Source organism: Anomalospiza imberbis, chromosome 2 (assembly GCF_031753505.1).
Source record: "Anomalospiza imberbis isolate Cuckoo-Finch-1a 21T00152 chromosome 2, ASM3175350v1, whole genome shotgun sequence".
NCBI lineage: Eukaryota > Metazoa > Chordata > Aves > Passeriformes > Viduidae > Anomalospiza > Anomalospiza imberbis.
Genome location: NC_089682.1, coordinates 74,358,060 through 74,372,172, shown reverse-complemented (window position 1 = coordinate 74,372,172; position 14,113 = coordinate 74,358,060). Strand labels below are relative to the sequence as shown.

The 14,113-nt window shown below is 46.1% G+C and overlaps 1 protein-coding gene across 1 annotated transcript in view; it reads left to right on the top strand.

Moving 5' to 3' along the window:
- Positions 1 to 14,113, top strand: part of A2M (alpha-2-macroglobulin) — a 29,618-nt gene that overhangs the window by 12,947 nt on the left and 2,558 nt on the right. Inside the window, exons 15-32 of the mRNA XM_068181734.1 lie at positions 144 to 293; positions 962 to 1,132; positions 1,748 to 1,889; positions 3,596 to 3,704; positions 4,033 to 4,261; positions 4,526 to 4,652; positions 5,281 to 5,402; positions 6,670 to 6,721; positions 7,223 to 7,306; positions 7,698 to 7,874; positions 8,347 to 8,431; positions 9,500 to 9,656; positions 9,958 to 10,032; positions 10,307 to 10,472; positions 11,609 to 11,832; positions 12,196 to 12,414; positions 12,767 to 12,894; positions 13,243 to 13,333. Coding sequence (XP_068037835.1) covers positions 144 to 293; positions 962 to 1,132; positions 1,748 to 1,889; positions 3,596 to 3,704; positions 4,033 to 4,261; positions 4,526 to 4,652; positions 5,281 to 5,402; positions 6,670 to 6,721; positions 7,223 to 7,306; positions 7,698 to 7,874; positions 8,347 to 8,431; positions 9,500 to 9,656; positions 9,958 to 10,032; positions 10,307 to 10,472; positions 11,609 to 11,832; positions 12,196 to 12,414; positions 12,767 to 12,894; positions 13,243 to 13,333 — 2,508 coding nt within the window. The remainder of the gene's footprint in view (positions 1 to 143; positions 294 to 961; positions 1,133 to 1,747; positions 1,890 to 3,595; positions 3,705 to 4,032; positions 4,262 to 4,525; positions 4,653 to 5,280; positions 5,403 to 6,669; positions 6,722 to 7,222; positions 7,307 to 7,697; positions 7,875 to 8,346; positions 8,432 to 9,499; positions 9,657 to 9,957; positions 10,033 to 10,306; positions 10,473 to 11,608; positions 11,833 to 12,195; positions 12,415 to 12,766; positions 12,895 to 13,242; positions 13,334 to 14,113) is intronic.

Here is a 14,113-nt window from a genome sequence, read left to right as displayed (position 1 = left end):
GGAGCAGTAGCCCAGAGGAAGTGGAGAGGGAAGTGTGCATGTGTATGGGGACCTTGTCAAGTTAGAACGGAATGCTGATCAACTGGAAGGAAAAGTCCTGTGAGAGTAGGGCATCTGTGACATAGCTTTTCCTGTGGCTACAGGTGGACTTAAGCTTCTCCCCTTCAGAAGGCCTGCCTTCCTCGGATGCTCACTTGCAGTTCCGAGCCTCCCCGAACTCCCTCTGTGCTGTGCGTGCTGTGGACAAGAGTGTGCTCCTCATGAAGCCAGAAGCTGACCTGTCACCCACCTCTGTAAGTTCTTGCTCTCTGGAACAAGTCGGAGCCTGCTCAGAGCAAGGGCAGCCAGTGCTGGAGTGGAAACAGGGAACAGTCCCTCTTGTCAGAGCTGACACAGGGAAGCTCCCCTGTGCTGCTTCTCATCTTCCTCCAGTGGGCAAAAAGATGAGAACGGGGCAGCAGTTGTTTCTTAGGGGTTTTGTGTGATTTTAGGGATGGCAATTAGAAAACCCTTTTAAGGGGCCTGCTTGTCTTGGCCAGAGTGAAATGCTGTTATGTGTTTGATGATAACTTTTCAGTTATTCTCCTCATGCATGGATTAATTTTCTTGGAGTAGCATCTGGAAGTGTCAAAGAGTTTATTTGCCTTTTGCCAAGCAGAAAATGACAATCCCTGACTAGGGACAAAGTATTACAGATGGTTTGGCCAATGTAATTTTTTTACATATTTGAGCCATAATAACCAGAGTAACATGCAGAGCATAAAAAAAAAGAGGCAGTATCTCCAAATTTTGATCATTTTTTTGATTCCCAAACTCTTATTGCTCTCAGCACAGGGAGGACCATGGCAATGTGGATGTATGAGCTGGTGATGTGAATGTTATGGTGCTTGCATCCAACTCCCTCAGTTGTTTTTCATAACAATGGACACTAAAATGCCAAATACTTTCTCTTTCTGCCAAGGTGTATGACTTACTTCCAGTGAAGGAATTCCATGGCTATGTCTATGATTCGAACGTACCCTTGGAGGAGCCCATGTGGAATTGCGTGACTGTGGAGCCAATAGTTCGGGATGGGATCACCTATGTTCCAGTAATGGGGGTGAATGAAGAGGACACTTACAGCATCCTAAAGGTACAGCCCCCCTGGCCTGGTTAGGGAGTGGAGTGAGAGAATGTTTGAGAATGCTTAAGCCTTCTGTGGCATCATGAAACTTAACAAGGGAAGGGTTTGTGCATCTCAATAATCTGACATTTCTTTTTATCCAGAAGCATATTCAGTGAGGGCCATAAGCTTTACTTGACTTGCCAGATATGCTTCACACTTGGTGGAAAAGGGATCAGTCTCAAAGTTTTCTTACAGGAAAAGGTTTGAGGTTGACTTAAATTGAGGTTCTAATTGGAGGTAAATAATTCCATGCCATTATAGTTACCTTGAATAAATCAGTATGTTCTTGAGCTGCGTTGTAGCCACAGACATTTCATCCCAGAGAGAAAGCTTTATATCTACTTCCTGGATAATCCTGACTCCTAGGCTGAAATTGGACTGGAACCAGTGTCCTAGATAAAGAGGGGATATATCCTTTGGTCTCTGAGTCACTCAGACCCAAGGATCAGAGGATCATCTCAAGGTCCAATCCATACACAGTAACAACTTCTCCATTTTGAGGCAGTAAAATGCCAATCAAGTCTGCTGTGTAAACCTGAACAGGACTCAGAAATAAAAAAAAAAATGGTTTTTCTCCCATAGGAAATGGGCTTAAAGGTTTTCACAAATACCAACGTGAAGAAACCTTGGTTTTGTAATCACATCTATCCAGGCCGTCCATCAGCTGGCATGGGAACACCTGCAGCCATGGCTGCACCACCCATGTATGCAATGAGGTCAAGCGGTAAGGGAACTCAGCTTTGTTATTGCTTCTGTTCTCAACAGAGATCCTGTTTGTATTTTGGGGTGAATACTTAAACGAGAGCTGGGGTTGTGAATTGGAACCTTGGAAGCAGTACTGAGCTGATGGATTCGCAGGTTTCAGCTTCTGAATGGTTTGTGTAGGTCTACAGACAAGCTTTGGTAACTCCACATAAGAAATCAGCAGAACAGGACAGTGTTCAAAGACTGGCAGAGCAGAGGATATTATCCTGCTGATAAATTCTCTGTTCATTAGGCTTTTACCAGTAGACTTCTACTCCTAGATTATTGCTTACAGAGTCTCCAATACCATTTTCAGGCTGTTCTCATTGACTCAGCCAGTCTTATGTATGGTCAAAACCATGAAATAGATGACAAATTTTTCAGTGATGAGTTGGTAGACTTTGGGAGCTTAGCATGGTAAGACATCTATGATAGAAGTCCAGTCTGAAATGGATCTATCCTATTATCCTATTTTTAAGGGCTATCTTAACTCTTATACTGTAACAGTTAGGGCTACAGAATTGGCCCTATCATCCTTCAGTCTCATATTGAGGAAAATATCTTAGAAATTTAAAGTTGTTCTAGCTCGATAGCTGATTCAGAGAGTTTTCCTTTGGCACTATAACCTGTGCTTTTGTATGTGTCCAGTTTGAAAACAATTTCTGCTTCTGACAGAAATTGATAAGATGGAGGATAGATGCCTTTTAATTATTTTAAACTAAAATAAGCATCACTAAGAAGACTGAAATGCCACAATAGAAAAACACAAGCAAGCTGCCTGCCACTTTTGCCAGGAGCAATGTGATATAGTTCTAATAGCATCTTTCACCTGTCCCTGAGACCTTCTCAGGCTCTGGAGATGCCTGTTCCACAGTTAGTATGAATACTTGTTGGCTACTCAATTGTTATCCAAATGCGGAAATTCAATTAGCCAAAGTAATGATGACGAAAATTAGAATTTCCTTAAGAACTTTTCTTCTTTTTCTGCTTGGATGCATTTCTCTTTCTGTTTGTGAAAGCCAAGCAAACCAAGTCCCACCCACCCCATCTTTGTTTTCCAGCTATTGAAAAGTAAAGTAAAACAAAATGTATAAACAAATTTCATCCCAAGCACAGAATATTTCATTGGGAATAAATTTTGTATGTGAAAACTTTGTTTTAGTCAAAATGGCTCTTTTTACCCTTCCCATATTCCAGTTGCATTTTTTTATTTTGAGCATTTTCAGCCTAGTTCTTGAGGAGGCCATTGCTTTGACAGGAAGTTGGTACTCTGAGTCACAATGACCCTACAAAAAACACTTAAACAGAGGGATGTTCCATTGCTGGCTGGCCTGATTAGGATGGAGAAGAACATCACATGAAGGATCCACCTGAAAGAGAAAAGGCTGTTTGCTTAGAAGGTCCTAAATAGGTTTTTTGCTCTAAATCATTTTTTTTAAACTTATGAAGTGCTAGCTTCCAAACTTTGAGGTCTGCTGGATACCAGCAGAAAATAATGGAAGGCTAGCTCTTGTTGCCAATAAGCCCTGACCCTGAAACTCCACTGCTGTTGGTACCATACCTCGCTACATCCACAAGCATCTGCTTCTGATTGACACTTTCTCAGACTAAAGCATGATGCTGATATACGTTTTGCTTGTTCGGAATTATCAATAGTTGATTTTTTTTTCATCTTACCACATTCAGAAATTCTGTCAGATAGAAGTTCTAACCGGTTAAGCACTCCTGAAGAGGTGACAGAGACAGTCCGAAAGTATTTCCCAGAAACCTGGATTTGGAGTTTAGTACCTATAAAGTGAGTACCTTGGGCTACCTCATTACTTTTTAATAAAACTGGGTTTATAAGATGAAAACATTAATCCCAAAGTGCTTGTCCATCATTGTTTGCAGAGACTATTTGGCAATCCTCTGAGATGAAATTACTTTCAGCCATTGTTAGGTTTGTCCAAAGAGTGGACTGGAAGATGTAGGGTGGTCCTACAATAGCAAATGTACTGTGCCCCATCATTCACACAGCAAATACTGTTCAGTAGGCCAAAAGGAGTGCAGTAGTACTACCAAAAGGTAGTCACCAAAATGCTGTAACATTGATCCCTCTGTCCTTGCTGTCTGTGCTTTACCAGCTCTGAGGGAAAAGCTGATCTAGAAGTGACCATCCCTGACACCATCACTGAGTGGAAAGCAAATGCATTCTGCACTTCAGCACACACGGGCTTTGGCCTGTCCCCGACAGTGTCCCTCAGAGCCTTCCAGCCCTTCTTTGTCGAGCTCACCATGCCCTACTCTGTGGTGCGTGGGGAGTCCTTCACGCTGAAAGCCACCGTTTTCAACTACCTGCCTGCCTGCATCAGGGTAAGGGAGGTTTAAATCATTCTCTGTAGCTGTGTACCTTCTTGTGCACCCCTTGCTTTCACCTACTCCTCTTACCTTATCTCTCATTAGCCCTAGACCCTTTGCCCCAGACTTTTTGTTTCTCCTATACACTCCAAATGCAGATCCCACAACTCCAGTTCCCTCTCCCTTTGCTACTGAAGAAATAGCTGTTTCTATGGCTTCCTAGCTCCCTGTTTTTCATGATCACCCTTTCTTAATTGCACCTCTCTCTACAACTGGCAGGTCAGTGTGACTCTGGCTCAGTCTACTCATTTCCTGGCTACTCTGGTGGAAAAGGAGAAAGAATCTCATTGTCTCTGTGAGAATGTGAGGAAAACCGTGGCTTGGCTGGTGACTCCCAAATCTCTAGGTAAAGGCCTCAGGGTGCTGAAAATTGCAGGAAGGGTTTATTTGTGCTGTTCTCCCTGTTCAGTATTGGATATTAAAGCAACGTATTTTCCTGGGAAGCACTTCAGTGAAGTGTCTGATCTGGGGGGCAAAGACTGATATTTGGGAGGCGAAGACTGGGGGATTCACAGGATCCAAGTGTGTGTCTGGCATCACATGCAGTACCATCAAGCCTTATAGCCCTCGGACAGCATCTGCTGAGGCCAGAGACATTGCTGGCCAGCAGAGATGTTCTGCTAGCTTCATTGCTCTCAGAGATTAGATGTCTTTCCCCATGGGATCTTCACACTTTATTTTCACTGTTGGTGTGGTAGCAGCTGTGGTGTGCATGCAGGGCAGCAATGGGTTGAACAGCAATGGGGCTCAGCACTGTGGTGTCCTAGGTTCTGTGAAAGAGTCCCCAAATCAGAGTCACCTTTCAATGACAGCACAGCTCGTGTAGAGAGCTTGGGTTTTGTGGGAAAGAAGCAGGGCCCAGCTGTGACAGAAATCTCCATCCATGAGCCTGCAAGGTGAAACTCCTGAAAGTAGCAGTGAATCCTGTTGCCCAGCTCTGCCTGGCAGGGCTGACTGACCCCTGTTTCCTCCAGGGCAGGTGGAGTTCTCAGTGACCACTGAGGCCCTACAGAACCAACAGCCCTGTGGGAACTACATTGTGGAGACCCCTGAGAAAGGGCGGAAGGACACGGTCATCAGACAGCTGCTGGTGGAGGTATGTGGGCTGTGGGAAGGGAGCCTTTAGCTTACACAGTGGTACAACTGGATGGATACGAGATAATCTCATCTAGCTCCCTTTCTTGTTAAAGGTTGGACCAGATGATCTTTTGAGATTGCTTCTAACCTGGTCTGGTCCATGATTTTATGGCATTGCTATGCAGCATGGCAATATGATGGTTTTACATCATCTTTGTATTTTGACAGGGCTGCATAAAGACTTCAGCTTAATAATGTGCCTTGTGTCTCCTGGTGGAATTAACTTTCCCAGTCTTCTGCTGTAACAGGACTCCTACTGCAATCCATCCTTCCCTTTAGCTCCCATCTGTCACCTGCTGTTTCAATACACTGTCTTTACAGCCTCTCTCCTTCTTTCGACACACCCCCAGTAAATGTGCCGGTCAGCACATGCTGCCTCTCTGCCTCAGAGTGGCCAAGCAAACTGCCTCTTAAACTGAGTGTTTTGCAATTACGGTTTGGTAACAAAGACTGGCACCATGATGAAGGTGAGGGATTGACAAGCATCTATGGGAATTTGATGACTGTAGAGAAATCCCTTTAAAACTACACATGAAAACAGGTTGAAATTTTACTTACCCATTTCCTGTGGCAGGAAGAGTTGCTAATGTGATGTGGAACAGAAGGAAATACTATGTGGCAGTATTGGATAGTCTTTATAGGAAACTTTATGGGAAAGAGTTTATCATATACTGAGGGTGATAATCTGGCAGTTAGGTTCTATATTCTGAGCTTTCCTCTGTATCGTAAAACCCCCTAATGTTTGCCCACCACATGCCATGAGCAGTGTCACCAGATACTACAGTGTACTACATCCTCCCTTTCTGTTGTTTACATACACAATTTTTTTCCCCTAAAGCATCTTCAGCATTACAATAAATAGCACTTCAGGCTTCTCTTCAGCACAGCCTTCTGTAATGCTGCAGTTCCTTTGTCACAAGGATGTTAAGTGACTCTCACTGTGTGCAGTAGTTGCAGGTCATCTATTTGATGGTCCTGCAGTGCTTGCCTCTCTTTTTCCTGTCCTTCCTTCACATACAACACCAGTCATTTAGGGTCACATTTCTTTTATTTGCTTAAATTATTTCAGAGCTTTGTATTTCAGGGAATGTTTGTGACTGCCTCTCCTTCTTCAGTTCCCTCACTTTTCTTTTTACATATCCCTCTGTCCTTGTGAGAATTCCTGTCTATATATTTCCTGTCTCACTAATTTCTCACCTGTCTTGTTTTCTTTCATCCCATGCAAGCCTGAAGGAGTTGAGAAGGAAACAACCCAGAATTCTGTGCTCTGTGTAAAAGGTAAAGCCCACTCTTTACACAGTCTCTATTTGTTCCTGTATGGTTGATGGGTTGGATGTTGGAGGCCTTCCTCTATAATATTCCATGTAGTCTGATATTTTTGGGTAGTCAAAACACGCCCCATTGGTAGGGAGTTTGAGACATAAGACAGAAGAAAGTCCTAAAGAATTGACCATCCTGCCTAAGCATCAAGGTATGAGCTAGGACAGATTTAGCATGGATGTTTGCATCCCTGCTCTCTTTAGTTTCTGGCACTGGAGTTAAAAGTCCTCTTGTTTTCTTGCACACTCAGGAGGAAGTTGTAGACACATAGTCTTCAGTGCCTAGAAGTGGCTGGGAGTGGTTTCATGCAGAGATTGTGTTACAGCCAGGGAAATATGTAGTAACTGAAATCAGGGCATTTCTAATAGGAAATCAGTTGTTGCACTGAGACCCGCTCCCCTTCTGTTAGCCATTTCTTGGAACTGCACTGAAGCTGTTTGGGCCTTGTTTCTTTCTCAGGAGTCCATGTGAAAGAAGAGTTTTCCCTGCTGCTGCCTGAAAATGTGGTACAAGACTCAAGCAGAGCATATTTCTTGGTGCTGGGTGAGTTAACAGCCTGACAGTAGAACCGTGTGCTGTTTCTGACTCCTTGTGTTGACCTCCTACCTCACAGCTTTTTCTCTTGGTTTCTAGCACAGCTCATTCTTGTCTTTAATCTCTTCTGTCCTGAGCACTTTCCCTCCTGTTTGTGCTATTCCTTTTCCCTTTCTGCAAGACTTTTTTCTCAGTCTTCTTACAATGCCCTAACCTTTCTCTCGTTTCCCTTTTTTCTTTTTCTCTGCTGCTCTATGTTTTGTTCCAGGATCTTTATCAAGCCATATTATCTTTTCTTCTTCTCTGATATCTCCTGCATCTGTCATTCAGTAGCTTCCTCTGATTCTGATAGCCCACCCTAAATATTGTTAGCAACCCTCTGGTATCTCCTGCTCCTCAGGTGACATCATGGGCACTGCCATGCAGAACCTGCACCAGCTCCTCCAGATGCCCTTTGGCTGTGGGGAGCAGAACATGGTCCTGTTTGCACCCAACATCTACGTCCTGGACTATCTGAACAAGACAGGGCAGCTGAGTGAGGAGATCAAATCCAAGGCCACTGGATACTTAGTGAGCGGTGAGCTGAGACATGGATTTTGCTTCTGCTTTGGCTTTTTTCTAGATCCTGCCTGGGGTGGGTCTGTCAAATGCTGGCCAGAGAGGTCTTCTCTCATACACAGATGGTCTCTTCTGTATGCCTGAGGGGGCCCTTTGCTGCTTTTTTCTTTATTATTTTGTGTTCCTTAAGCATTACTGTACCTGATAATTGCAAGCACTTTTCTCATGGGGTGGCAATGCAGTGCAGAGTTGTCACTGCTACAATGACTCATTCATTGTCATTTATAGGTCTTGCCATCCTTCTGAAGAAAGGCAGGTGTTGCTTTTCCTCGTTCAAGGAGTTGGAGATGTACCAGCACTTCGTATTGGTTAGATTAGGACTGACCTATGCCTCTCTCATTTGCTTTTGCTGATGGAGCTATTTTTCTATTTCCCCATTCCTCAGCAGAATCTTTCTTGCATCTGAATCTTGCCTTCTCTTTCCATTGCAGGTTACCAGAGGCAGCTGAACTACAAGCACCAAGATGGCTCCTACAGTACCTTTGGACAACGTTATGGCCAGCCAGGGAATACCTGGTGAGTAAATAGGAAACGCTGTTGTAGACCAGCAGACTTTCCAGAGCCGGTGTGGTCCCTATGCTGCCTCCTTCTTAATAAATAGGCTACATCAGCCAGCTTATGGCTGAAGTACTTCCTCCCACCAGCAGCTCCGAGGACCATTACAGACAAAAAGGAAATAGAGACAAATTGGGTAAGAAGGGAGCAGGAATTTAACACCCTGAGTGAAGAAGGCTGAAAAGTTGCAGTGGCAGTTCTTCTAGACTAGCATCTGCTGAAAAATCTGCTGGAAAACATGGTTCTATATGGAAACATATGAGGAAACTCAAGTGGAAAGGTTGATAATCCAAGAGCAGTGCTGAATGTTTTTTTTTTCATGTATTTGTACGCTACTAAGCAAAGACAGGCAGGAGGAGCATGTGTGTTGCCATTTTGACTTATTCAAAAGTTTTGACTTGCTCCTGTATATCATTGTCATGTGTTTTCAAATTTAAGTAAGGATAATAATGGAAGAACTCATCACCCTCAGTTTGGTTTTAGTTTCTGAAAAGGTAATTGGCTTTTGACAGCATGTTGGCTTCTTACCACATGCCTGCTTTTTTTCCATAACTGATTGCAGCAACTCTTAACAAAAACTTTTTTAACATGTTCTGCTTTACTTTAAAATTCTAGGGGAGTTCTGGGAAATCCAGGAAGCATGGATTTGCAGTTTAAGAGTGGGAATTTAATTACTCTTCCTTGTAATTTTGAGTAATTCTGTTATGCATATTTAGCTAATTGGCATGCAATTACTGATATTTTTCAAAGAGCTTTTTGCAAAGACAGATCAACAATCATTATCCTTCAAACTGTAGCCTCAACACAAAGAGATCACAGGGTTTTTTGAGCGAAATGAGAGACAAAAATCAAAGTGGAAAGTAATTTTTTGACAGAATTTTTTGGGGTGAGGATATAATATACATATAGTCTGACTTACTGGTTTCCCAGGTCTTCTTGCCTGTTTCCAGATAGCTGAAGTGCACATGGGCCCTCTCAATTGAAGTGGGCAACAGGTTTGCTTAGGCCCTTTCTTCTTCTCCCTTTCAGGCTCACAGCCTTTGTCCTCAAGTCCTTTGCCCAGGCCCGGCATCACATCTTCATAGAGGAGAAGCACATCCAGGATGCTTTGCACTGGCTGTCCTACAAACAGAAGGAGAATGGCTGTTTCCAGAGTTCTGGAACACTCCTGAACAATGCCATGAAGGTAACAAGTCTGCCTGGTTGTTTCTTGTGAGGCTAGAACTTAGCCACGAGTCAGATGGGGCCAGTTGAGCTTCTTGAGCACATAGGGAGATGGGATATTCCCATACCAATGGCAAACACTGGGGAGGGAGCCATGCACCCTTCTGTACTTGTTGGTGATACCTTCACATCACCTGCAAGAGGAAGGAGGCAAGCTAAAGGACTGCAATGCAAAATAGTGCATTGCCCCTTCTGGAGTAGGAGAAAAAACGGAAGCTATGAAGGTGGGTGGGGTCAGAGTCTACCTTTGTGTTTCCCTGCAGGGTGGAGTGGACAACGAGGCCACGCTGACAGCCTACATCACTATCGCATTGCTGGAGATTCCACTGCCCGTGACTGTATGTGTCTGCATCCTAACTTGAGCCAGTTGTGCTGAGTCAGTCAACAAAGTCTTGACCAGAATTTGCTCCAGATTGGAAAATTGACTTGGTTGTTGAGCCCTGTCATATAAGAACTGTCATATTTGCTATATCTGGGAGACAATGTACCCTACTTGTTTCTAGACCTCCTTCTGGCAATCCCCTCCTGAAAATTCAGTAGGATGATGTGATTTCAGTAAGCCAAAACCCTTGTTTCTCCCGACCCTTCTAATCACTGGCTTTCACTCCCCAGCACTTAGTGGTGCGGAATGCTCTGTTCTGCCTGGAAACAGCAGCAAATCAGAAAGAAAACCATGTGTACACCAAGGCACTGCTGGCATATGCCTTTGCCCTGGCAGGGAACAGGGAGAAGCGGAAGGCATTGCTTGACTCACTTGAAAAGGAAGCCGTGAGAAAGGGTGAGTGTTCCTGGTGGGACGTGGCTTTCACCAGCCTTACACCTTCCCTTGGTAGAATGGCTTTTGTTGGTGAGGCAGTGGCTGCAGGCCCTGGCCTCTGTGGGTAGGGAGAGGTGGAGGGACAGGAGAGACTTGCGCAAAGGGATTACTTTTCTGACAAGTCCCTCTCAGAGCCCAGTCCTTCTTCTCTGCTCCATGGGAGCCCAGCAGGAAGCACCAGGCACCATCCCCTTGGTGCTGAGCTCCTGGGTGGCTCTGCTCCCATCTCTCCTCAGCCAGCTCCTCTCGCCACACCAGGCACTGCCTAGCAAAGGCTTAGCAATGCCCAGGGATATTCTTTCCCTTTTCCTTTTCCTTTTCCTTTTCCTTTTCCTTTTCCTTTTCCTTTTCCCTTTTCCCTTTTCCCTTTTCTCTTTTCCCTTTCCCTTTTCCCTTTCCCTTTTCCCTTTTACTTTTCCTTTTCCCTTTTCCTTTTACTTTTCCTTTCCTGGCATGAGCTGAGCACAGAACAAAGGTGACCTTGCACAGCACAAGGCATGTCAGTCAGAGAAGAGATGGGTGTGCTGAGAGAGAAAATGAGCATACAGGGCATTTTGGAGGCTGCAGCACAAGTTCTGAGTTGTCAGGGGAAATCCTGTAATCACTTGGAACTAATCTGGCTAAGTCAGGCTGGACAGTGGGCTTGGCCAAGCAGTGGGTACTGCAACTGTGAAGGGAGTATCCCCCACACCTTTTGCCATTTCCACCTGCAGGTGACTGGTAAGCCCTGGTCACATTCTTTGGGCCATTTGGCCTCACAGAGTTTGTCATTGCCTGAGCCTGGCATCTCTACTCACAGAGGGAAAGAGTGGCATCCTCCTGAGGTCTCTGGTTCCCTGCAGTGCCCAAGTCCATAAATGTCCATGTGAATGGGGAGGACAAAGGGGTGTCTAGGCCTGAGGCTCAGCAGTCTCATACTCCTTGTAAACCTGCAAAATGTGTAAACCTGACCCTTCCCACTTCACCCTGCATGACAGACACATCCTGGAGGCTCCGTCCTCCCAGCTGGATCAGGCAGCAGGTCAGGAAATCCCTTGCAATATTTACTGATGTAAATATGGCAGCTGATGTTGTCTCTCTCCCTGCCTCCTGTGAAGATGGCTCTGTTCACTGGCAGCGGCCCGGGAAGGAGCCCGAGGCCGATCTCCCGTTCCATCGCTACCGAGCTCCCTCTGCGGAAGTGGAGATGACGGCCTACGTGCTCCTGGCTCACCTCACCTCGCAGCCAGCCCCTGCCCAGCAGGAGCTGGCATTTGCATCCCTTATTGCAAAGTGGATCAGCAGCCAGCAGAATCCCAATGGAGGCTTCTCCTCTACCCAGGTGAGCTGCTTCCCTCCGGCCACCTCACACATCCAGGTCAGAAGATGGGACATGTCGGAGAGCCAGGTGGGATCACAGGAAGTTTTGTCAGGAAGGTGGGAACTGTAACCCTGAAATAGATCCATGCAGTACCTCCCATGGCTGCCAAGTTCCCGAGAGGCTACAGACAAACATGTCAGGTAGTGCCCCTGGGAAGGGAAATATGCTGAAGCTGCTCTTTCCCTGTGTCTTTTCTTCTTAACACTGGAGGAAGTGAGGATGGAGGGGAGGGTGCCAGCTGGCAGAAAGGGTGGCTGTAGGAGGACAGGCTGTGGAGAGGCTAATTGCATCCCCTGCTGGGATGCTGGGACTCGTCTCTTTCAGGACACAGTGGTGGCTCTCCAAGCCTTGTCCCTGTATGGAGCTGCCACCTATGCCAGGAGCGGGGCAGCTTCCAAAGTGGCCCTGCGATCTGGAGGGGACTTCCAGCAAGACTTCCAAGTGGATCCCAGCAACCGGCTGCTGCTCCAGCGCGTGCCCCTTCCCCAGGTGCCAGGGGAGTACAGCGTGGAGGTGTCTGGTGAAGGATGCGTCTACCTGCAGGTGAGGGTGATGGGGACAGCTGGCATCCTGGGAGGGGAGCCCCTGGCCAGGCTGGAGAGGACAGAATCATGGGATCATCCAGGCTGGGAAAGAGCCTGAGATCATCGAGTCCTTCCATTGAGGTAGAGGAGAGGAAGGAACAGGAGAGAGGGGAGAAGTGGCTGGCTGTGGGTAAAGGGAAGAGGATAAAAAGAGTAGAGGAATGTGGAAGAGAGAGTGGGAGAGAAGGTGGGAAGGCTGTGCAGTGTGGAGGAGCTGTGAGAAGTGGGGAGGCTGGGTGTGAGAGGGTCCCCTCTCTCCCACGTTGAGCACGCACACACACGCTCACACAGAGCTGCTGGCTGTCCCCTAGACAAGCCTGAGGTACAACGTGCAGCCCACGCAGGAGGAGGCGCCCTTCATGCTCCACGTGCACACTGTCCCAGAGGCGTGTGTGGACTCCAAGGCTCACAAGGTCTTTGACATTGGCATAAATGTCAGGTGAGTCTGCGTTTTGGTCTGAGCTTTCCTCTGGAGCCTTGGCAGCTGGGGGAGGTCTGGTTATCCCCGGGGTGAGGCAGTGTGAGAGTGCAGCACATTCCTGGCAAGGTGGGCAGGAGGCAGCCGTTCTGTGAGGAGAAGCTCTGGAGGAAGAACTTGTCCTGCTGTGTGGGCAGCCCAGGGCTGGGCTCGTGGGAGGCTGCGTAGATGACTAGGAGAACCTGGCACAGCTGGAGAAGAAGGTGCTGGACTGCAGGACTTAGTGGGCTGCCAAGTGTTATGGAAAAGCTGGAAGTGTGGCCAGCTCTGAGTTGATGTGCACTGCATCTTTGTTGCTTGGTTCCTCAGTTACACAGGGGAGCGCAATGTCTCCAACATGGTGATTGTTGATGTGAAGATGCTGTCAGGATTTGTTCCCTTGAAGTCCTCAGTGAGGAAGGTAGGAGCCTGTTTGTCGTACAACCAACATTGAATCATTGTGCCATTAAAGTTGGAAAAGATCTCTATGTGCAACCTTCCGACGAATACCACCTTACTACTTATTATCATATCACAAAGTGCCCCATCTACTCTTTTTTTAAATTTTTCTGGGAATAGTGACTTCACCTCTTTCCCACAAAGCCTGTTCCAATGCTTAGTCCCTCTTTCAATTAATCAATTTCTCCTGATATTCAAGATGAATCTCCCCTGTCACAACTTGAGCACATTTCCTCTTCTTATATTACTATTTGCCTGGGAGGAGAGACTGTTGCTCACCGTGCTGCAACCTCCTTCCAGGGAGCTCTAGAGAGCCATAAGGTTCCCCCGAACCTCCTTTTCTTCAGACTAAACAATGTCAGTACCCTCAGCCACTCCTCATAAGACTTACATTCCAGTCCCTTTTCCAGGATCACTGTCTTTCTTTGGAGTTGCTCCATGGTCTGAAGTGAGGGGTCCAAAACTGAGTGCAGAATTCAATGTGCAGCATCACCAGTGCTGAATACAAAGAGAAAACATCCACTATCTTATATTCAAGACAACTTTCAAATGTCTATAGCAAACGACAAAGCTTCAGCTTGATTTTGTCACTGTCATTTGCACATTTGACATGTACAGCCGTCTCTTCATACATGGCTTAAAGCCAGCAGAAGGGGAGAAGACATGATCAGTCTAAGAAAAAATAGAATGAGTAGTTTTTTTCTTTAGACTGATGATGGGCACTTTTATTTTCACTGTGTCC